Source organism: Artemia franciscana, chromosome 13 (genome assembly GCF_032884065.1).
Source record: "Artemia franciscana chromosome 13, ASM3288406v1, whole genome shotgun sequence".
Taxonomy (NCBI): Eukaryota; Metazoa; Arthropoda; class Branchiopoda; order Anostraca; family Artemiidae; genus Artemia; species Artemia franciscana.
Window position 1 is genome coordinate 49,005,334 of NC_088875.1, and position 23,154 is coordinate 49,028,487.

The 23,154-nt window shown below is 37.0% G+C and overlaps 1 protein-coding gene across 1 annotated transcript in view; it reads left to right on the forward strand.

The window, feature by feature from the left end:
* The window catches only part of LOC136035034 (zinc finger protein 91-like), an 88,711-nt gene that overhangs the window by 34,340 nt on the left and 31,217 nt on the right, over positions 1–23,154 (forward strand). The window contains exon 4 of the mRNA XM_065716634.1: positions 4,163–5,191. Within this exon, the coding sequence (XP_065572706.1) occupies positions 4,163–5,191 (1,029 nt within the window). The remainder of the gene's footprint in view (positions 1–4,162; positions 5,192–23,154) is intronic.

Here is a 23,154-nt window from a genome sequence, read left to right on the forward strand (position 1 = left end):
TGAGCCAACATTGTCTTTTTGTGCCACACGTCAACTTGGTGCTACACAATTTTTTGCTACTTAAAAATAATACTAGAAATTTCAGTTTCCTTTCTATTAAGCATCAACTCGATACTTTGGGACCATTGTTTGGGGGAAAAATTTATCCCAAGGCTCATGGAGCAGTTTTTATACTTTTTGAGGCTTCAAGTACTCTCCCTCCACCTACACAAACTCGACTGGCCTTCCTGGATAATAATTGATGTGCCATTATACACCCCTGTTCATAATCAAACAGCTCCTTGTAACGTATCAAACAGTTCGTGGTAACGAACTGTAGCAAGGAGCGACCCGGCTCAATAGTAGCTGAAACTCAAAAAAATAGAATTCTGATAACAATAGATACATCAAAAAATTGTATCTAAATTTTGATTTTAAATATATAAGTTTCATCAAGATTAGTCTTACCCATCAAAAATTACGAGCCTGAGAAAATTTCCCTCATTTTAAAAAATAGGGAAGAAAATATTTTCCTAAAAATAGGAAACACCCCCTAAAATTAATACAATCTTAACGAAAATCGCACAATCACATTCAGCGTATCAGAGAACCCTATTGTAGAAGTTTCAAGCTCCTATCTACAAAAATGTAGAATTACGCATTTTTTTGCCAGAAAACAGATCACGGATGCGTGTTTATTTGTTTGTTTTTTTTTCAGGGGGTATCGTATCGACTCAGTGGTCCTAGAATGTCGTGAGAGGGCTCATTCTAACGGAAATTAAAAGTTCGAGTGCCCTTTATAAGTGACCAAAAAATGGAGGGCACCTAGGCCCCCTCCCACGCTCATTTTTCCCCAAAGTTGCCGGATCAAAATTCTGACATAACCATTTTATTCATCATAGTCGATAAACCTAATAACTATGTCTTTGGGGACAACTTACTCCCCCACAATCCCCGTGGGAGGGGCTGCAATTTACAAACTTTGACCTGTGTTTACATATAGTAATGGTTATTGGGAAGTGTACAGACGTTTTCAGGGGGATTTTTTTTGGTTTGGGGGGAGGAGTAGTTGAGGGGGGGATACGTGGGAGGATCTTTCCATGCAGGAATTTGTCATGGGGAAAGAGAATTTTAATGAAGAGGGTGCAGGGTTTTCTAGCATTATTTAAAAAAAAAACATTAAAAAACAAGTATGAAAAGTTTTTTCAACTGAAGTTTGACTCTTTCTTTCTACTCTACTTTGCAAAACAGTAAAAAAATTTAGCGTAAAGAGCGGGGCGTTGAGGAGGAAACAGCCCCTTTAATATACGGAGTAATTTCTGTTCGTTTTAAGTTTTAATCTTGCTCCTTACTTTCAGTTAAAAAAAACTTTTTTCTCAGTTTCTGAACGTTTATGAAATAATACATTTTTTGATTTTGGCTCTCGCACATGAATATTTAAAACGAAATTTGTATATTAATTTATTTTATAGGTAAATGGCTTTCTCATAGTTTTGATTGGACGATTTTAAGAAAAAAGAAGCAGGGGAGTAGGCCTAGTTACCCTCCATTTTTTTTGTTTTTTAAAAAGGTATCTAGAACTTATAATTTTTTGCGAACGTTTTTATTAGTAAAAATTTACGTAACTTACGAATTAACTTTTGTAGCGAACTTCTGTATTCGTATATTTTTATTACGTATATAAGGGGGTTCATCCCCTCGTCAATACCTCGCTCTTTACACTAAAGTTTAAATTTTGTCCCAATTCCCTAAGAATGACCGCTGAATCATAAAGGCCGTAGAATAAATAGTCGTAATTAACGAAATCACTTTAGCGTAAAGAGCGAGGGATTAGGAGGAGGTGAACCCATCAAATGCTTAATAATTTATGTTCACTTTAAGTTTTAATGGTGCTCCTTACTTTCAGTTGAAAAAAATTTTTCGTATTTATTTTTTCATTGTTTTTTTTCAAATAATGCTAAAAAAATCCTGCGCCCCCTTCATGGAAATTTTCTTCCCCCATGACAAATTTCTCCATGGAAATTTCCCCCCGCATAACCCCCTCCCATCAACCCTTTCCCCCAACTAAAAAAATCCCCCTGAAAGCGTCTGTACACTTCTCAACAACCATTACTATGTGTAAACACTGGTCAAAGTTTGTAACTTGCAGCTCCTCCCACGGGGACTGTGGGGGAGTAAGGCGTCCCCAAAAACATGTTTGTTAGGTTTTTCGACTATGCTGAATAAAACGGCTATCTCAGAATTTTGATCCGGTGACTTTGGGAAAAAACGAGCGTGGGAGGGGGCCTAGATGCCCGTAAGTCTAAACTTAATGAATCTTATATATTTAAAATCAGCATTAAAATGCAATTCTTTTGATGTAACTATTTTTATAAAAATTCCGTTTTTTAGAGTTCGGTTATAATTGAGCCGGGTTGCTCCTTAATACAGTTCGTTACCACGAACTGTTTGATTTCAAATGTACAAAATACGTTAAGCTTAAAGTTACCTATCAAAAGCGACAAGCCTTAGAAAATTTGTCTGATTTTGAAAAGATTGGAAACACCCCAAAAAACGCAAGTGGTCTTGATGAAAATCGTATCATCAAATTCTTCATGTCAGAAAACCCTATCGTAGCGGCTCCAAGGCCTTCTCAACAAAAATGTGAAATCTTGCAATTTTTCCCAGAAAAAAGATCATGAATTCGTGCTTATTTGTTGTTGTTTTTTTCCAGGAGTGATCCTACGGACCCAATGATTATAAAAGACTGAGAAACGAGCTCATTTAAATGGAAACCTCAAGTTCTAGTGCCCTTTTAAAGTAGCCCAAAATATTGTACTACGGGAAAGTGGTGTTTTCTGCCATTTTATGGCACCAAACTAGGATTTTGGCCCAAAAAGGGTGAAACTGCTGTTTATTGAAGATGATGAGATAGCCAATCGAGCAAACATAAAGCAATTCATTGGATATTATTAATCGTTGTCAAAATTCCTTCTTTAGGGTTTCGGTTACTAATGTGCCGAGTCGCTCCTTACTTGAAATTCGGTGCCACAAATTTTTACAACTTTATTATAGGAACTCCTATACAGATGGAACTTCATCTCTTCGACAATATAAGCAAAACTGTCCCTATGTCTCACAAATATTTATGAAATATTTGGAAGGAAATCCTTAAGCTCTGATTTTTTCTATAATTTTCACTTTTGATACCTTTTATATTTTAGATGTTTAATTTCAAGAAAAGTAAGCAAGTAGACATGCATTCTTCTATATCCAAAAATGAGCAGTGCACTGTGAAACAAAAGGTAACCCAACGAACTGTTTCACGGATGATAATTAACCGGAACAAGAAGTACACCAAAAGTCTTAATACAGGTAAAAATAAAAAGAACGTGGAGACAGACTTTGACTATTACTTCGTACATGTAGAATTTATTTCAGAAGTTTTCTAATTACGTGTTGACCTTCCAAATAATAATTTACAATAATCATAATGCATCTGCAAATGTGGCACGGGAGCATACAAATTTATTTCCCGCGAAACATAGTTGCATTTGTTGCTCCGCAACTTTAACCTATGGGTAAGAGTTGCTTCAACATTCTATTTGGCGTTTGCGTCGTATGTCTTGCTGAATATGTGAGCGTCTGTAATCGTTCTTGTATAGGTGATTATATTTATTATAATCAGTAATTTGCTATTATAATCGTATTAACAATTTATTAATAAGTTGTTTTTTTTTGTTATCCTCTACTATAGTTTTAACCATAAGTAGTTTTTATGGTTATATTTATTGTAATTACCATAAGTTTATGTTAATTTCTTTAATAATATATATTATAATATTTTCAATGATTTGATTGCCCGAGATTTCTATTTACTTTTTTTGATAATTTCAAGCATAAGCAATAATTAGGATTATATTTCTGAATATTTTCATATCAGTATATTACGTTGTGTACCTTGTTATTCACAGTGCAAATTGTCAACGGCTCAATTTAGCTTAATTTCACCCTTCATTGGATTATTCTGGTTCACTATACCTTAATCTATAGGTTTGCCCCTTCTTCCCCCCTCCTTCATGATTTTTAAAATTATATCCCAGTAGATTCTTCTTTTAGAGACAATCTGGATATTTTTTCCTGTTTTTAGATTCCAATTATTCAAGGTTTTGAATTTAATCAAAATTTAATGTAATTCTTCTAGGAATCAAAAATGTCATGGAATGTTGGCGCAAGTGACAGTGATACAATATATTGCCAAGTCACTGCTGCATGCGAGAAGGGTAGGAAAATTAGAATCGATGAAAAAGATGGCGAAAGCAGAGAAAATAGTGTACGGTACGATAATGAAAATGAGAACTGTTCACTGCGTAACGATAGAGATACAAGCTATACATTGTACAATGGTGACAAAGATACACTACATAAAAACGATAGTGAAATTATCAATCATGAAAGTAAAAATAAAATTGTTGAACATGGTTCATCCCATAATGATGGACATGAAATTGACATAATTCGTAAAGACAGAACCGATACACTGTGTTTAAACGATAGTGAAATGTTAAATCATGAAAAGGGAAATATAATCTTCTCTGTTTTCTTCAAAGAATGTAAAATTGAGTCAAAAGAAAGTGATAACAATGAATATTTGGTATCAGAAATCTCAGATAAAGTGAATTTGATTGATGAGAAGCATGATATTAGAACTGAGTCAAATACCTCTAGAATAAATGGTATTATAAGTGACTGTAAGCAGAGACGCTACTTGGCCACTTCTTTACAAACAAATAACCAGACTGGAAAAAAACATATTTGCAAAGCATGTTCTAAGCATTTCTCGTCCAAGCAACGACTTGAAGACCACAGAAGTATTGCACACGAGCCAGCTGTTTTTGTTTGCGAATTCTGTGGCAAGTCTTTTTCTCAGCGGAGGACACTAACAGTTCACAAGCAGCTCCACACTCATGGAAAAAACAAAACCTGCGAAGTTTGTGACGAAGTATTGCCAATATCCAAATTAAAACGGCACATGGTAAAACATACGACTGAGAAGAAGTACTGCTGCAGCGCATGTGGGCTCAACTTCAAAAGATCACCTGATTTGAGCTATCACATGGCAAGCAAGCACAGCGAGGGAGGCTATGTTTTTGTCTGTTGTTCCTGTGGTTATACAGCACATTCAAAGAGTAGCAGATCCAGGCATGCAAAAAAATGCTCTGCCTATTTTAAGGTGATTCCCTACTTTATTATCTACCGCTGCTGCGTATGGTAATTCGTCTTTTATAGCATATACACATGCCTGCTTCTTCAGGATACTTCAATCTTTAAATGACTAAACCGATGTCTAAAACTAGTAAGTCAATAAAAGGCCTCACTTTCAGCCTATCTGAAAGCATGGCATCATTGAAAAAATATAAAAAACTGACAGAGAAAGGTTAAGAAACAATGTTTACTTACCCCAAAGATCTAAGTTTTGTGAGAACCGCGGTTCGAGTTTGAGATGTGTGGTTTGAACTGGGGTTTTCGGTACAGTGTCTGAAGCTAGCACCGCTAGCTGCTTTTGTTGATGCTAATCCAAAATATTAAGACTGGTATATGCCATTTTTAAAATAACCATGAGACTGGTGGATCATGCTCACCAGCTCGGTTTTGTTTATTATTAAAATGGCAATTATATAGGCTATTACTGAATTGGGAAGAAAATAGTCTATGGTGTTCATGAGCTCTTGGTGTCTAATAAACATAATCTGACGTGCTATAGCTTGAGGTTTGGCCAGGGTTTTGTTTTGGAGGGGCTTAGAATTTAGCGGAGAGGGCCAAACATGATAAAATTACTTAATTCAGTATATAATCAAAAATAATTGCGTTTCAAGGATGTCTAAATAAACCTCAACCCCCTTGGTTTGCTACTAGCATATTTCCTTTTTTAGTTTTACTGCAATCTGAAATTGTGTCAATTGAATTGAATTTTACGTATTCAAGTAAGTTCCAAAATCGTTTGAAACTAGGATAATTCAAAATTTATTCAAGGATTTCTGTAAATTGTTTCTGAAGTATTTCTTTAACTCAAAACCTATTTATTTGCTTTATCATGATTTCATATATTTGTGTTGCAATATATTAAGTAATGCGACATAGTTTGTATCATAAGCAGTGCAGCGCAATAACGCTGCCTAAGCAAAAAGCGCTATGGCTTTAATTTTTTTCAGGCTACCATGTATGGAAGAAGTTGTTTTTGAAAATTTTGAGAGGGCTAATTTAATTAGAGGTTGGAAGTTCTAGGGCTCTTTTTAAGGGTCAAAAGTGATTGAAGGGTGACCTCCATCCCTTGCCCTATTTAGCTTTAACCTTCCTACCCCCAAAGTCCCTGGAAAAAGGTCAGAAAATTATGCAAGCTGCTCATTGTTTAAACATAGGTTTTGCTATTGGGAAAGGGGGCTTGTTTATCCTGGATATCCAAAAGATAAAGGGTATCAAGGTGAAACTTCCATGGAATGTTGAGGGGAAAGATGAACTACATCAAAACTCACTATATGCATCCTTGTTGTTAAAAAAGTGTGTTTACAATGTATCAGGAGCGGCTGAGGATATTAAGCTGTAAATTTCTGGGCATGTCGGGAGGAATTTAAAACCTACCAAGAGAAACTTCGTGCATTCAAGTTACCTAAAGGGCGTATCGACATTATTTTAGAGATGGCTTAGGGTATTAAGTTGAAGCTTCTAGGGCATGCTGAGAGGGGTGTAAAACTAAATCAAACGGCACTGTGTGCATCCTGGTTGTCAAGAAGGTATACCTCCAGTATCTCAGCAACGACTAAAGGTAATAACTTAAAACTTTCAGGGGATGTTGAATTAAATCAAAAAGCACTATGTGCATTCAGGTTGTCAAAAGGATATATCTGCAATACTTCTGGAACAGCTAATGATATTAAGGATGGCACTTTCAGGGAAAGCTAAGGGGAATTTGAAGCTGAGTCAAAAGGTACTACGTATATCCGGATTTTTGAATATTTAGTTGAAACTATCAAGACTTACTTTTACGGATGTTGAATGAAAGTAGAAGACACTGGGTGTGTCCAAGTTGTCAAAAAGGCGTATCTGTATTATCTCTGGAAGACCTAAGGGTACTAAGTTGTAAAACAAAAGATACACTGTGCTTCTAAGTTGTCAAAATGGCATATTTGCAACATTTCAGGAACCGTTTAGTGTATTCAATCGAAACATTCAGGGAATGTCTGGAGGGGGGGGATATTGAACTAAATGAACATGTATTGTTTGCATCCAGGTTGTCCAAAGGGTGATCTATAATATCTCAGGAATTTCCAAGGGTATTAAGTTCATACTCAGAGAATAATGAGAGGAATGTTAAACAAAATCAAAACACATTGTGTGCATCTAGGTCGTCAAAATTGCACGTTTCCAATGCCTCAGTAAGGACTAAAGGTGTTGATTTAAAATTTCCAGTAAAATCTGAGGGAATTTTTAACTAAATCAAAAGATATTATTTTAATCGATGTTAACAAAAGGGTGTATCTGCAATGTTTCAGGAACGGCTTATGGTAGTAAGCTGAAACTATGGGGGAATGTTAAGGGGGAATTGAACTAAATCAAAAGACTCACCGAGGTTGTCAAAAGGGCTTACCTGCAATATCTCAGAAAGGTAATAAGTTGAAAATCTTAGGGAATGTAGAAGGAAGTATTGAATTAAATAAAAAAATAAATATCGAATGCTTCAAAGTTGTCGAAACAAGATACCAGCAATATCTCAGGAGCAGCTAAAGGTATTAAGTTTAAAGAGAAGCATGAACTAAGTAAAAAACACTCGGTCCTTTCGGGTTGCGAAGAGGGAGCATATGTAAAATCTCAGGAATGACCAAGTGTATTAAGTTGAAACTTTCAGGGAATGTTGAAAGGGGCGTTAAACTGAACCCAAAGAAACTAATAGCATCCAGATTGTACTTTTCTAATATCTTAGGAGCAGCTTAGAGTAAAAAATTGAAACTTTAATGACATTTTTAGTGGAGTATAACACATAATCCATAAAAAACGCGTGCTTGCAGGTGGTCAAAAGAGCCCATCTGTAATATTTCAGGGACAGCTAAGTCAGAGCCGTTCCTAGGGTCCGTGATGCCCTGGTAAAATAATTACAATGCCCCCATCTTGACTCAAATATAAGCAAAAAAAGCCGAATCAAAGTGGGTAATTCTCCCTCCGCGGTGCCCGCCAGCTTCGGCACCCGGGCAGCTGACTGCTGACCCTTTAGGGACGACTCTGAGCTAACGGTATTAAGTTGAAACTTTAAGGGAATGTTGAGGGAGACGCTGAACCAAATGAAAACTAAATTAAGAGATACAATGCGTGCCCAGGTTGTCAAAGAGGAGTATCTGCAATGTCTCTAGAATGATTAAGGGTATTAAGTTAAAAATTATTGGATATATTGAACTATATAGAGATGCATTATCTGTGTCCAGGTTTTCAAAAGGGCGTGTCTGCAATATCCCCGGAACAGCTAAGGGAATTAAGTTCAAATTTCCTAGGAATATCGAAGGGGATATTGAAAAAAAATCAAAAGATTTTTAAGTGGATCTAAATCATGAAAATAGCATATAGGCAACGGTTCTAGGCGTTTACTCCCCCTCGGTGTTTATCCCCGGAAAATAACTCCCCCGGTGTTTACCCACCCCCCTCTTTTTGGGCTATATATTTGCATATAAAGGGGGGGGGGTAAACTGTTTGGATAGTTTGAAGTCAGAATACAATTCTTACTTCATAATATGCAGAATAATTGTAGCTAACAAATTTTGCATGCAGACCCTCTATGCTTCCCCCCCCCCCTTTATGTGCAAATATATAGCCCAAATTTGTTTCCAAAGTAACGAAGAAACTAGTTTGTTCTCGAGTTTTAAACATCGTAAACTTGATTGAGTGGCCTATAATACACAGGTACCGGAATTTTTCATGGAGAGAGAGCCAGATTTCCCGGTGTTATTTAAAAACGATCGGAAATTAAAAAAAAAAAAAAAAAAAATGAGTTCTCAACTGAAATTAAGGAGCAACATCAAAACCTAAACGAACAGAAATTATTACGTATATGAAAGGAGTTTCCCCTTCTGGAAGACCTTGCTGTTTACATTAAAGTTTAGACTTATTGTCCTAATTCTTCAAGAATGATCCCTGAAACACAATTACCGTTTAATTAGAACAATAAGCTCCTTTTTAAAATTCTAGGTTAGATTTTTTTAAATTAAAAGGTTTGATGTTGCTCCTTACTTTCAGTTGAAAAACTTTTTTTTTTTTAATTTAACTTCTGATCATTTTTAAATAATACCGGGAAATCCGGCTCTTCCTCTCCATTTTCCGGTACTTGTCTATTACACCCCACTCAGGTTTACGATGTGTAAAACTCGAGAACAAACCAGTTTCTTCGCTTGTTTCTTCGTTACTTTAGGAACAAATTTGGGCTATATATTTGCACATTGAGGGGGGGGGGGTAGAGCGGGTCTGCATGCCAAGTGTGTTAGGTACAATTATTCTGTATATTATGAAGTAAGAATTTTTTTCTGACTTCAAGCTGTCCAAATACTTTACCCCCCCCCCTTATGTGGAAATATATAGCCCAAATTATATATTCCCATCTATTATGTCACTTGTCTTTTTCTTGTCTCGCGCTAAGCTTAAAGAAACGAACGAAGAAACCGGTTTGTTCTCGGGTTTTACACAGCGTAAACTTGAGTGAGTGGCGTATAATACTCAAGTAACAAAATTCCCTCCCTCTAAGGAAAAAACTGAAATAAAATTCTCAAATTTGAAAAGCCTTATTTTCCACGGGGGAGGGGTATTTTCCAGGAGATAAATGCCGGTCACCATAGGCAATATCTCAGAAACGGCTGAGAGTATTAAGTTGAAACTTCCAAAGAGAGTTGAGGGGGATGTAAACCTAAACCAAAAGGTACTATCTGCATCTGGATCGTTGAAAGGGTGTTTGTTAAATATCTGTGGAATTATGTTGAAACTTTCAGGGCATGTTTTTACGGATTTTGAATTAAATCCATTTGGTTGTCAAAATGGTGAATTTGCAGTATTTCAGGAACAGATTATGGCATTGAGTTGAAATTTTCATGGAAAGTTGAGGGGAATTTTAAGCTAAATCTAGAGACACTCTGTGTATTCAGGTTGTTGGAAGGGTTTTTCCACAATATCTCCGGAACGTTTATCGGTTTTAAGTTGCAGTTCTGAGGGAATGTTGTAATAAATCATAAGGCACTGTAAGCATCCAGCTTGTCAGTAGGGCTTATCTGCAATACCCTAGAAATGGCTAAGGGTGTCAAGTTTCAAATTTTGGGGACTGTTGAGAGGGATATTGAACTAAATGCAAAGACACTATGTATCCAGATTGTTAAAAGATTGCATGTGTAATATCTCCAGTATGGCTAGGAGTATAAATTAACGGATTAAGATTCCCAGCTGAAACTTTGAGAAAATAATGAACAAGTATGTTTTAAATTTTGACTGGTGGAGGGGGGGGGGTCAAACGAGTATTAAATTTCTGAAGAAAAATGTGGTTGGATTTTTGTGTAATATTCATTCTTAATGCTGATCTGCTTAAAATTTCTGGCTAAGAAGATACCACTTTGCAAGTCTCAAGACTGAGGAGAACTCAGTCTTCAATGTTCTTTGGAGGAGGAATGGTACGAGGTAGATGCATCAAAAGACTTTGATGGGAAATAATTCAGGCTCTGAATCCGTTTCCAAAGTTTATTCGCCTAAATCAGCTACTTGCCAAGATAGAGGAAGCTCCTCATTTAGAATTTAATTAATCCTTTTCAAAAAGGTGTTCTACTCTCTTATTTATTTAATTTCCAGAGATTCCAGCTTGCTGATATTCTGTGAAGGTGTGAAGGTGTGAATTCTGTGAAGGTGTGGGTAAGGGGGCTCTAAAATTGCTACTGATTACCTTGAAAAATGTTAAGTATCTTGGTGTTACCCAGAATTTACTCCTCTCATCTTTGAAAGATCAAAAATGTACAAAAACACCAAAATATTGAAATATTTGGAGGAATTCCTTGCTTGTTCTACTTACTTAAACTTACTAAATACTGAGATCCCTCCCCCAAGCCTTACATCGTACTTAAGCCGAATAACAAAGATATGAAGCAAAAATACAATGCAACAATGTCAATATTGAGTTAATGCTAGAAAAATACTAAAAGGAATATCATAGTAGTGTAGTATGTTTCTGATGGTTGACGACAAATATCGTGTCTTATTGACGTTATCTACATAATCACCGAAAGTAATTAAATGAAAGTATTTTTGTATAACAAAGATATGTTTTGTATAACAAAGATTTTTGTATAAAAAAGATTGTATAACAAAGCGAATAACAAAGATATGAAACAAAAATACAGTGCACCAATGTCAATATTGAGTCAATGCTAGAAAAATTCTAAAAGAAATATCATAGTAGTGTAGTATGTTTCTGATGGTTGACTCCAAGTTAAATAATGAGGCTTGCATGCGGTTTGTTCCATTTCATCTTCTCGTTCGATTGTTCTGATTTGCATTTGTTGCTCTTTATATTTAACATTGTTACATAAAGGTTTTCGTCTTTTTTTTTCTATGCGTTCTTTTTTTTTTCGTTTTTGTTACTCCACTTTATCACCGCAATACTGGGTGAGAAATAAATAACTAAATTATTATTATTGTTATTATGAAGTGTAATGAACTGCTATTTTTCTTCTTTTCCTTATGTTAAAAATGAGCATGGATTTGAAAAAAAATACAATATCGTGTCTCATTGACGTTATCTACATAACCACCAAAAATAATTAAATGAAAGTTTTTTTTAATGGTAATTAGACAGAAAATAATGTAGCAAAATTAGTTTCCTTATATTTTTGGATAAGATTTGACGCACGATAATAACTAATAAAAACTATGGATGTTTTAAGGGGGTTTGCTGTTTTATAAAAGGGGCATTGAAAATAAACAGAAATGGTCATTAGTCAAACCTGTGAGTTTGTCTGTTAATTAACCATTTATTCTTATAATCCTATTAACAATTAGTTTCACCCCCAGGGTTTCATTTGTCCTCTTTAGCAGTTGCAAGCACAAAAATCTTTTATGACTGTATTCGTGATCGTAATTAAATTATGTTATCTACCCTGTTGTCCTCATAACAAATACAGAAGAGAGAATAATGAGGACTTTTTTTTTTCCAAGACAGGGAACCAACAAAACCTTTTTGAATATTTCGGTCCTATATCTAAGGGCCGTCTTCAGCAAAGAAAATAATAAACAATGAAACACTTACAATAAAAGTTTTCGGTTTAAAATCCATCCTTTTTTTAAAATATCCTTGGCATCATCTTCTTAACGAAAAGTTCAGTCAAGACTGTGTGATAAAAGCTAACATTTTACAAGCTAAAAAGGTTCATTCATTGAACTAACTGTATTTATTAAAAAATGGAATAATATCTTATTGCGATATTTGCCTTCTCTGCAGCTAATCTTGTAGTTCTTTTGGGATTGGGCTTGTTTTTATTCGTTCCTATTTTTGTTTTATTTTGAATTAGATTATTTTCCGTAATTAATTTTGTGTACATAGGGTTGAGTGTGTATTCACCCAAGGGATGTATTATTATTTAAGTTTCGCTTGATTTCCATTGCCTCGCCGACAGTTTGTTTAATTCCGTGGTCATTGCTAATTAGAATCGTTTCGTCAAATAGAACATAATGGTTTAGATTTCAAAAATATAAATGCTTAAAGCTGAATCGAATGATATGGAGTTATTTCTAGATTTTAATGCTTTTTCAATACTTTCTTTGTGTTGGTGTAATCTTGTTCCTAAATTTTGATGGGTTCGATCAACAAAACCAAATAGGTTTTGTTGTTTCACTTTTTGGGGAAAAAAGTCATCATTAATCTCTCTTCTGTAGTTGTATTATGGAAAGGCAGTGTGGTCTTCGCCATTATTTATATCCTCATAACGGAATTTACCTGTCTCTCAATGCGGCTTAATTCGATCTTCCACTGTGTTTTCATAGTTCACTCTGCTTTTAGCTTTCTATCTTCCTGCTTTTAGCTTAATTCTTTCTTCCACTGTGTTTTGATAGTTCACTCTGCTTCTAGCTTTTTATCTTCCTGCTTTTAGCTTAATTCTATCTTCCGCTGTGTTTTGATAGTTCACTCTGCTTTTAGCTTAATTCTATCTTCCACTGTGTTTTGATAGTTCACTCTGCTTCTAGCTTTCTATCTTCCTGCTTTTAGCTTAGTTCTATCTTCCACTGTATTTTGATTCACTCTGCTTCTAGCTTTTTATCTTCCTGCTTTTAGCTTAATTCTATCTTCCACTGTGTTTTGATAGTTCACTCTGCTTTTCGTTGGAAAATGAGTTTGCCCTTTTATCCTAAGATGTTTTAATTTACTCTTTTAATTCTTTTAGAGATAACTATCCCCATAGTTATTTTTCTTTCATATTTTTAAAGACCCGTGTATCGAAAATAAGTAATGTTCAATATTTACAAATTTAATAAAAGGCTTAATTTAATTCTTCTAGCAGACAAAAGCAATCAAAAGTGAAGTTGATGCACAAAAGATGCCAAGTCAGTGCTGAGGTATATGCTAGCTCACCTATGCGAAAAAGAAATAGCACACCGGAATGTTGTATAAATAAAGCTAGGTCATCTGCTTCACTTCTTAAAGGGGTCAAGCTAAGTTGGATTCAAGATTTGCGCATTTAATGAAAACGGAATTTAATTCTTCTATCACTCAAAAGCAATCAAAGATGAAACTGATGCGATATATTTCTAAGTGAATGCTAAGGTACACGCCTGCTCACTTAAGCGAAAAAGAAATAACACTCCTGAATGTTATACAAAGAAAGCTAAATAAAATAGATCATTTACGCTCATATATCAACTACGGCTCCCTTATAAATAGATTCTAAATCTAGTATATTTATCTGTCAAGTTGACATAAAATCCTAAGCTATGTTATCTACTTCAACTTAAAGAGGCCAAGGTGAAAGATTATTCAAGTTCAGATAACTTAGAAACAATTGGAAATGTTGTAGTATATGAAAAAGATTGTGAAATGACGATTGATGAAAAAGATCATGGATGTGAATAAAATGGTATACTGCATACTGAAATGACGGATAATAAAAATGAAGAAAATGGTGCAAAACATGATGATGAAAATGAAAATGATTTAATCCATGAAAATAGAGATCATATGCGGTTTAAAAAAGTGATGTGAAAAATGGTGAAAACAATAATGAAAGTGAAGATATTGAAAAAGAATTTAGAAATAATTCAAAAAGAAAGTGATAACGATGAATCTTCGGTGTTAGAGAACTCTAACAAAGTAGTTGGTTTTACTGATGAGAAGGACCAGATGTATGTTGAGCGAAATACCTCTAGAATTGATGAATGTGATGCAAGCTCAGTTAAACTTGATGCGACTTTGGTAATGATAGACATAGAACCTGAGGAAACTAGAGCTAAAAAAAAATAATGACACTAACAGGGTGAGTGTCCAGCATTTTTTTAGGGGGGGGCATGAGGGGTCTATATCCGGATAGTCAAGGGGCATGGGACATATAATAATTTTTCCTCTACATTATTGGGGGGGGGGGGCAACTGCCTAGTGTTACCTAATGGTAAGGTGAGGGGCAACCGTTAAATAGAAGAGGTATTTAATGTTGAGGGAGAGTGTTTAATATAACGGTATGATTGACCCCCCAGTCTATTTGACCTATGGGTGTTTGATTTTGTTTACAGGGCTTGAGATTGACAGGTACTCCTAAGAACAGAGAGCCTTGTTGGCCTCTCCTATCTTGACGAACTAATGTAAAAAACCCTCGTGTGTGAGATCAATCCCTCCAAGGCGACTTTCGGCTTTCATGTGTGAAGTTTTTTGCTTTATCAATCAGGATCAAAGTCTAAAGCATATCAGAACAGATAGTAAATTGGAAAAGCAGTTTATGTTGTCTGTATAATAAGTCTGGCAAAAGCTACAAAGAAGGACCAATAGCAAATGTAAATCACGCTTGGGAAGAAATTAGTGTTGTTACAGGTTTTCTACCCAATTTCTTGCCTTTTCACAATTACATGGCTTTTTTGCCTTTGCTGTTGATCACATTTTGTATATGAAAAATACTGTTTTTCTTAAAAAAATAATTTTATTTTAAAAATTAATTATATATTAATTAATTGGAAAATTTTCCAATCAAATCCTGTTAGGGGGGTTTTAATTTCGCCACCTATCTAAACCTTTTTCAGAAGTTAATGTCGTGTTTTATGATCCTTCCCATATCTAATTATTTGTATAGTAAGTTGGTTTTTTATTCGCATAGTTCCGGGGCAGTAATTCACGAATTGATCAGGCAAAAAAATATAATGAATATCAAAACACCTAAATCTAGAAAAATACACGAAATGTTTTTTTTTCTTGTGGGAATCAGAGTATAGGGTAGGATTTTAACCTTAGGCGGAACACGGTTGATAACTTTTTTATATCTGAGATTAGTTGAATGAGCACTCTTTCCTTCTTTTTTTCTCTACTTTTATGAGTAACTCCTCCGCGAGAAACTCCTCCCCCCATATTCCCCTCAGATAATTTCAGATCTTCATTAGAAGGGAAATTGAAAGCTAGGCTCGCCTGTTTAAGTCAGAGGCAATGCTACAGCGTTTCCTATAGTAAACAGCCTTAAGGCTTCAACGTATTATTATTTACTTATTTCCCGGGAGCAAGGCACTTTATATGGAAGGGATGGACGTATAACCTTTGTAGGGGTCTCATCCGATTTCAGATTAAAATTTATAGTGCCCTTCTTAAGTCAAAAGTCATTGGAGGGCAACCAGTCCCCCTCCCCCGCGTGCCGTCTTTCCCTAAACCCATCTGATCAAGATTTTGATATAGTCATCTCGTCCAAAATAGTCCAGGGGTCAAAGAACCATGCCTACTGGGTTGAACCCCCCCCCCCTGCTGCCCACGGTGCGAGTGCTGTAAGCTAGGTATGTTTCTTACTGTTACTATATTAGCTTTTTTTTATTAAGAAAAGAGGGCATGTTTGATCCTGGATCTCCAAGAAAGCTTACAGTATTAAGGTGAAACTTTAAGGAAACGTTGAGAGGGATGCCAAACACAACAAAAAAACGCTTTTTCCTTGTTGTTTGTGAAAATGGAATTCCAGCAATATCTCCAAGGCCACGGGCAATCTTTGTTGCAATAACATCACTGTAGCGTTTCCACGAAAGATTACAATCAATGTAAAAACCTAAATAACGGATTTCCTGAGCCTAAAGTGTATGCTTATTATCAAACAGAATTCTACCATTAATATCATTGGGCTTGCCTTCTCTAAAATTTAAAAGGAAATTAGTATTAGCAACTCAATCTAGTAAAAGCATGGAAATTTCTCAAAACGCTATTCACTCTCAAGACAAGGCTATTTAAGCAATGACTAGAAAATGTAAGTGCAGTGTCATCAGCAAATGACGTTAAGCAACAATCTGGAAGATAAAACCTCATGCTATCTACATAAACTGTATAAAGAAGCGGACCAAGGACCGATCCTCATGGCACACCACATGACACTTCATAAGAGGAAGAAAACACATCATCAATCATCACTTTAATATACCTCCCGCGTAAATAACTTTCAAACCACTTCAGACATTAAAATCAAAAATACTGTTAGGGGGATCTCACCTTTTTCAAAACAATCATTTATAAAATCAACAAGATGAATGGCAGCATGACTAGTTGAATGAACCTTTCTAAACCCGAATTGTGTGTCACTGAGTAGGCCATGTTTCATAAGATAGTCCTAAAGACGACAATGAATCACTTTTTCCAAAATTTTTATGGCACTTGGTATTAATCAAGTGGCATATAGCAATCGCAAATTCTGTCGGTCGGTTTTGCTACTTTAGGCGCTTCCAGGTAAGCTAGGACGATGAAATTTGGCAGGCGCATCAGAAACCGGACCAGATTAAACTAGAAATAGTCGGTACCCCGATTTGACCATCTGGGGGGGGGAGTGGGGGGGCCGTTAATTCGGAAAAAATAGAAAAATTGAAGTCTTTTTAACTTACGAACGGGTGATCAGATCTTAATGAAATTTGATGTTTTGGAAGGATATCGTGTCTCAGAGCTGTTATTTTAAATCCCGACCGGATCTGGTGGCATGGGGGGGGAGCTGGGAGGGGGAAACCTAAAATCTTGGAAAACACTTCGAGTAGAGGGATCGGGATGAAACTTGGTGGGAACAATAAGCACAAGTCCTAGATACAAGATTGACATAATCGGAACGGATCCGCTCTCTTTGGGGTAGTTGGTGGGGGGGGTTAATTCCGAAAAATTAGAAAAAATGGGGTATTTTTAACTTACGACCGGGTGGTCGGATCTCAATGAAATTTGATATTTAGAAGGATATCGTGTCTCTAAGCTCTTATTTTAAGTCCCGACCGGATCTGGTAACATTGGGGGGAGTTGAGTGGGGGAACCTAAAATCATGGAAAACGCTTAGATTGGAGGGATCGGGATGAAACTTGGTGGTAAAAATAAGCAGAAGTCTTTTATACGTAATTTACATAATTGGAACGGATCCGCTCTATTGGGGGGGGGAGTTAATTCTGAAAAATTAGAGAAAATGACTTTCAGAGGAGTGATCGGATCTTCATGAAACTTCATATTTAGAAGGACGTCGTGGCTCAGATCCCTTACTTTAAATCTCATACGGATCCAGCGTATTTGGGGGGGGGGCAGTTGAGGGGAACCGGAAATCTTAGAAAATACTTAAAGCGGTGCACGTGACTGACATAACCGGACCGGATCTGCGCTGATGTAAAACAGCTCATGTTTTACTGCTTTTGAGTTTTACTGCTGATGATGAAAACTGTATATGTGTCCGAAATATCCAGTTAAATAATTTTATATCTATTCACTGTCAATAAAAAGGTGTCATCCCTATTTTGAACTGTTTTACTTCCGTCATGGAAAGGCAGTGTGGTCTTCGAAGTTATAAATGTCCTTGATACATGATTGACGGAACCGTACTGGATTCGCTCTCTTTGGGGGAGTTGGGGGAGGGGTTCAGTGATTTGGCGAGTTTGGTGCTTCTTGACGTGCTAGGACGATGAAAATTGCTAGGCATGTCAGGGAGCTGTACAAATTGACTTGATAAAGTCGTTTTCCCAGATTCGACCATCTGGGGGGCTAAAGGGAGAGGAAAAATTAGAAAAAATTATGTATTTATAACATGCGAGTGGGTGATCGGATCTTAATGAATTTTCATATTTAGAAGGACATCGTGACTCAGAGCTCTTATTATAAATCCTGACCGGCATTAAGCCTCTTATTTTCCTTTTAAATCAATCTATTGGTTCATAGAATTTTGCTAGAGCTCATACCATATGATCTCTTGGTTCTTAGCTCTTCTTGCCTCGTCACAAGTGCCATGTGAGCTCTTGGCTCTCGTTGAAAAGAGAGCCAGCATCGAAATCTGTCTTCAATTACCAGCATTTGACCTGGTACCCCCTTTATAAAGCGGGATGACTTTAGCTTGCTTCAGCGCTTCTGGAAAGGTCCCTGTTTCCAGAGACAAATTGATAATATGTAGGATACATGGTATTATACATGTCATAATAGCTTTAAAAGTTCTGAGATTCACGCCATCTACCCCAGCTGAATTCGATTTTATGTTTTTCGCTATCTTAATCACTTCATCATTTGTACACTTTTTAAACTGGAACTCAACACTCACCACGAGAGTCCTTGAATTCCTCACTGAGAATATTTTCCCTGTCACATCTTGCACTCTCTTGAACAGACAATCCAATTTGAGAATAAAACTGATCAAAATGATTCGCAACTATATTTTTATCACTCAGAGAATTTCCGTTTATATCAGTGCAAAGTGACTGACTATTTTTCTGATTTTCCACGAACTCATAGATAACTTGCCTTTTAACTCTTGTATCTCCCTTATTATCAGAAAACTTCTCCTCAGAGTACTTCTTCTTTGCTTGCCTTCTCACACTATTTACCTTATTTCTCATTGCCTTGAATTCTGTGAAGTCTGCGTCATCTTGACTATTAAGATATTGCTCATATAACAAGTTTCTATTGTTTATCATTTTTTTTATTTCCTTCGTAATCCATGGCTTCCGGGGATCGTCCTTCTTTTGCTTTAAAATCAATTTCTACCTCCCTCTTCCTCTTCCTTGAATTAATTCTTTATTTATCTGAAGGCTCAATGAGGGGTGGAAATGTTTGTTCGACTTGTAAAAACATAATAAAATGCATAAAAACATATTTTTGGTTTGTTTTATATTTTTGTTTCCCCTTCCCCCAAACAGAAGTCCCGGATACGGCGCTGGGGATTATATATCAATTTATACCTCCACCCTCCCCTCGTCTCTCCCTTAGAATTAATTTTGCCCCTTCCTCATTCCCACCTCTCCATTATGGTCGTAGAAACTTGGAGGATGCTCATTCGATCAGAAATTGAGAGTCCTATTCCTTTTCTTTAAGTCGAAAGTAGTTCGAGACCAAACAGGCCTGTGCTTAAACTGTTATACCCGATATCTGGTCCTTTTGTTATTGAGGTACTTATTTCGTGCTCTCTCTTTGGCTTGCCAATTTTGCGTTTGGGGGAGTTTTTCATGGAGGAAATTATCGGGGAGATTTGGGGGGAGGTATTTTTCACAGGGGGATGAGGGGTAAACGCGTGAACCCATCTTAAGAACGGCTGAAGGTAAAAAGTGGAAGCTTACAAGGCATGATAAGAGGGGTGTTAAAATATGATTAAAGGGCTACAAGGTCCTCCCTACCCTTTCTAGATCCCCCCTTCCCTCGAAACTGATTAAAATTTCGAAAAGTGAATTTGTTCAGAACAGGCAAAAGGTCTATTAACTATGGCTCCGGGGATGCAATGTTCCCCAAAGCCTCCATGGCAAGGATTGTAAATTTTACTATTGATTCTTTATTAATTACAGAACAAATAAATATTAAAACGAGTAAAGCTTAAATTGAATATGCAAATCTAGCTGAAAACGAACAAAATATTTTGCGACTGAGGTATAAATGAAAACCGAGAACGAACAGAAATTAGCCAAACAATCATAGCAAACAAACATATAATATTTACTAATAAAAGTGAACAAATAAATCTTAAAACGAGTGAAAATTAAATTGGGCCAGGGTTTAGCTCCCATGATTTATCGGGGGGGGGGAACGGGCCATGAAGGATTAGGGATCAGCTCCCATAAGTTTTGGATTAATGTTTTTTTGGGGGGAGGGGTTCAGGCCATGGAGAGCCAGGGGAGAGTTGCCATAATTTTCGAAATAAATAGTGTAAATACTTTTTTTGTTTAGGGGGTATGCAGGGAGGACCAGGGGTCAGTTCCCTTATGTTTCGGAATGAGTTTTTTTAGTTGGGTGGGAGTTTTGAGTTGGGGTATGATCTTTGAACTATTTTAAAAACCCTCAAACAAAAATCTTACATGCCCAAAGGGACATACAACACTTGTCCCCCCGGCTCTGGAGGGTTGCGTTTACCCTGAAGTTTTTATTATATGATGTTTTGGCTTATTTTAACAAAATGGCTATCTCAAAATTTGATCGGATAGATTTGGGGTAAAGAGGGCAGGGGGCTAGTTGCCATCTGGTCCCTTCTGACTTAAAAAGGGAACTACGCCTCTCAATTTCCAGTAGAATGATCCCTCTTTAAAGTTTATATGACCATTCCTTCCATTAAACCTCATATGCCCCCGGGGCATAATTTACAGCTCTTGTCCCCTGGGTTTCTGGAGTGTTCTGTAAGCCCCTGATTTTTTTTATATGAATTTTGGTCTTTTCTGGAAAAAATAAAATATCTAAAAGATTCGATCGGAAGCATTTGGGGAAACAAGATTTGGTAGGGGGGGGCAGTTGCCATCGGGTCACTTTTGACTCTCAAAAAGGGAACTATAACTTTCAGTTTTTTGTCATTCGAGTCCCTTCCGAAGTTTACCTCTTCCATAAAATCATGTATGCTCTCGGGGCATGAGTTACAACCCTACCCCGGGCTCTGGGGGGGGGGGGGCTTATGTTGACCCCAAAGTCTTTGTTGTCTGATCGTTGGATTATTTCAAAGAAAATGGCTATCTCAAATTGATCGGATGCATTTAAGGGAAACAGGGTGCCATCTGGTCCCTTTTGACTCTTAAAAAGGGAAATAGAACTTTTTACTTTTTTTCCCAAAGGCACTATAACTTTCGATTTTCTATCGAATGAGTCCCCTCCGAAGTTTATACGACCATCTCTTCCATATGAAGTGACTCCGGGAAAAAATAAACATTGAAACCCTTATGGCCTTAAGGTGTGTGGGGGAGGCTAGTTGCCATCGGATCACTTTTGTCTCTTAACAAGGAAATTAGAACTTATAATTTCTAATCATTTGATTCCCCTCCGAAGTTTATACGACCAGCTTTTTCATAAAAACCTTACATGTGCTTTTACTATAATTTACAACGCGAGTTCGGAAGGGAGGGGGGGAGTTGTGCTGATCTCGAAGTCTGGTCGTCTGATCGTTGTACTATTTCAAACATAATGGCTATCTCAAACTTTTGAACGGATGCATTTTGGGAAAAGAGGGTGTAGGGGGGGGGGGGGGAGTGTGATGCCCTTTGATCATTTTTGGTAACTCTTAAAAAGGTAACTAGAATTTCCAATTCCCAACCAAATGAGCCATCTCTGACGTTTATAAGACCATCCCTTACATAAAACGTTATATGCTGGCGTGTCTTACAACACTATCCCCGGGCTCTAGGAGGGGTGTCGATCCCGGAGATCTTGTTATTTGATCTTTAAACTATTTTGAACAAAATGGCTATCTCAAAATATTGATCAGATGCATTTGGGAAAACAGGCCTTGGGGGGCTACTTGCCCTCCGATTACTTTTGACTTTAAAAAGGGCATTAGAAATTCTGATTTACAATCGAATAAGCCCCATTTGAAGTTTATACAACCATTCCTTCCATTAAAACCTTATGTCTCCATTGGGCATAATTTACAACACTCGCCCCCGGGTTTTGGATCATTTCAGTCCCCTCCGAAGTTCATACTACCATCTCTTCCATAAAAACTTTATATGCCCCCGGGGCCTAAGCTCCAACCCTTCCCCTGGGCTCTGGAGAGGGGGTACGTTCGACTCGAAGTTTTTTGTTGTCTGATGGTTTGACTATTTTAAACAAACAGGCTATCTCAAAATTTTGATCAGCTGCATTTAGGGAAAAGAGGCCGTGTGAGGGGGGGGGTGTATGCCCTCCATTCACTTTTGACGCTTAAAAAGGTAGCTAGAACTTTCAAGTTCCAATCAAATGAGTTACCTTTGAAGTTTATACTACCCCTCCCCTCACATAAAAATCTTATATGCCCCAGGGGCATAACTCAAAACTCTCGCCCCGGGCCCTGGGGGCTATGTCGACTCTGGAGTTTTTGTTATATGATGTTTGAACTATTTCTTAACACAATGGCTATCTCAAAATTTTTTGGATGGGCTTGGGGAAAAAAGGGCATGGGGTAGGGGGGGAGTGTTGCCATCCGATCACTTTTGACTCTTTTTTAGTCTCCAATCAAATGAGCTCCTTCTGAAGTTTTTATGAGCACCTCTTCCATAAGAACTATATATGCCCCCAGGACACAACTTAGACGCCTGCGCCGGGGGGGGGGGGTCAACATTCGAGTTTTTTTTTAATCTGATCTTTCAACTAATTTTTTTTGGTTTTTATCGGATGCATTTGGGAAAAAAGGGCGTGGGTGGGCTAGTTGCCCTCTGATCACTTTTGATTCTTAAAAAGGGCACTATAACTTCCGATTCCTAATCGAATGAGGCCCCCCCCCCCCCCGAAGTTTATATTACCATCCCCTCTAAACGAAGTACCTCTGGGAAAAAGTAAAACATTGGAACCTTATGTCTTTAGGGTTGGTGGGGGGGGAGGCTAGTTGCGATCGGATTGCTTTTGACTCTTAAACGGGGAATTAGAACTTTCAATTTCTAATCATTTGAGTCCCCTCTGAAGTTTAGCCAACCGCCTTTTCCATAAAAACCTTATATTCCCCCTTGTCATAAGTTACAACCCTTCTCCTTGGCTCTGGGAAGGTTATGGTAGTCTTTGCCGTCTGATCGTTGTACTATTTC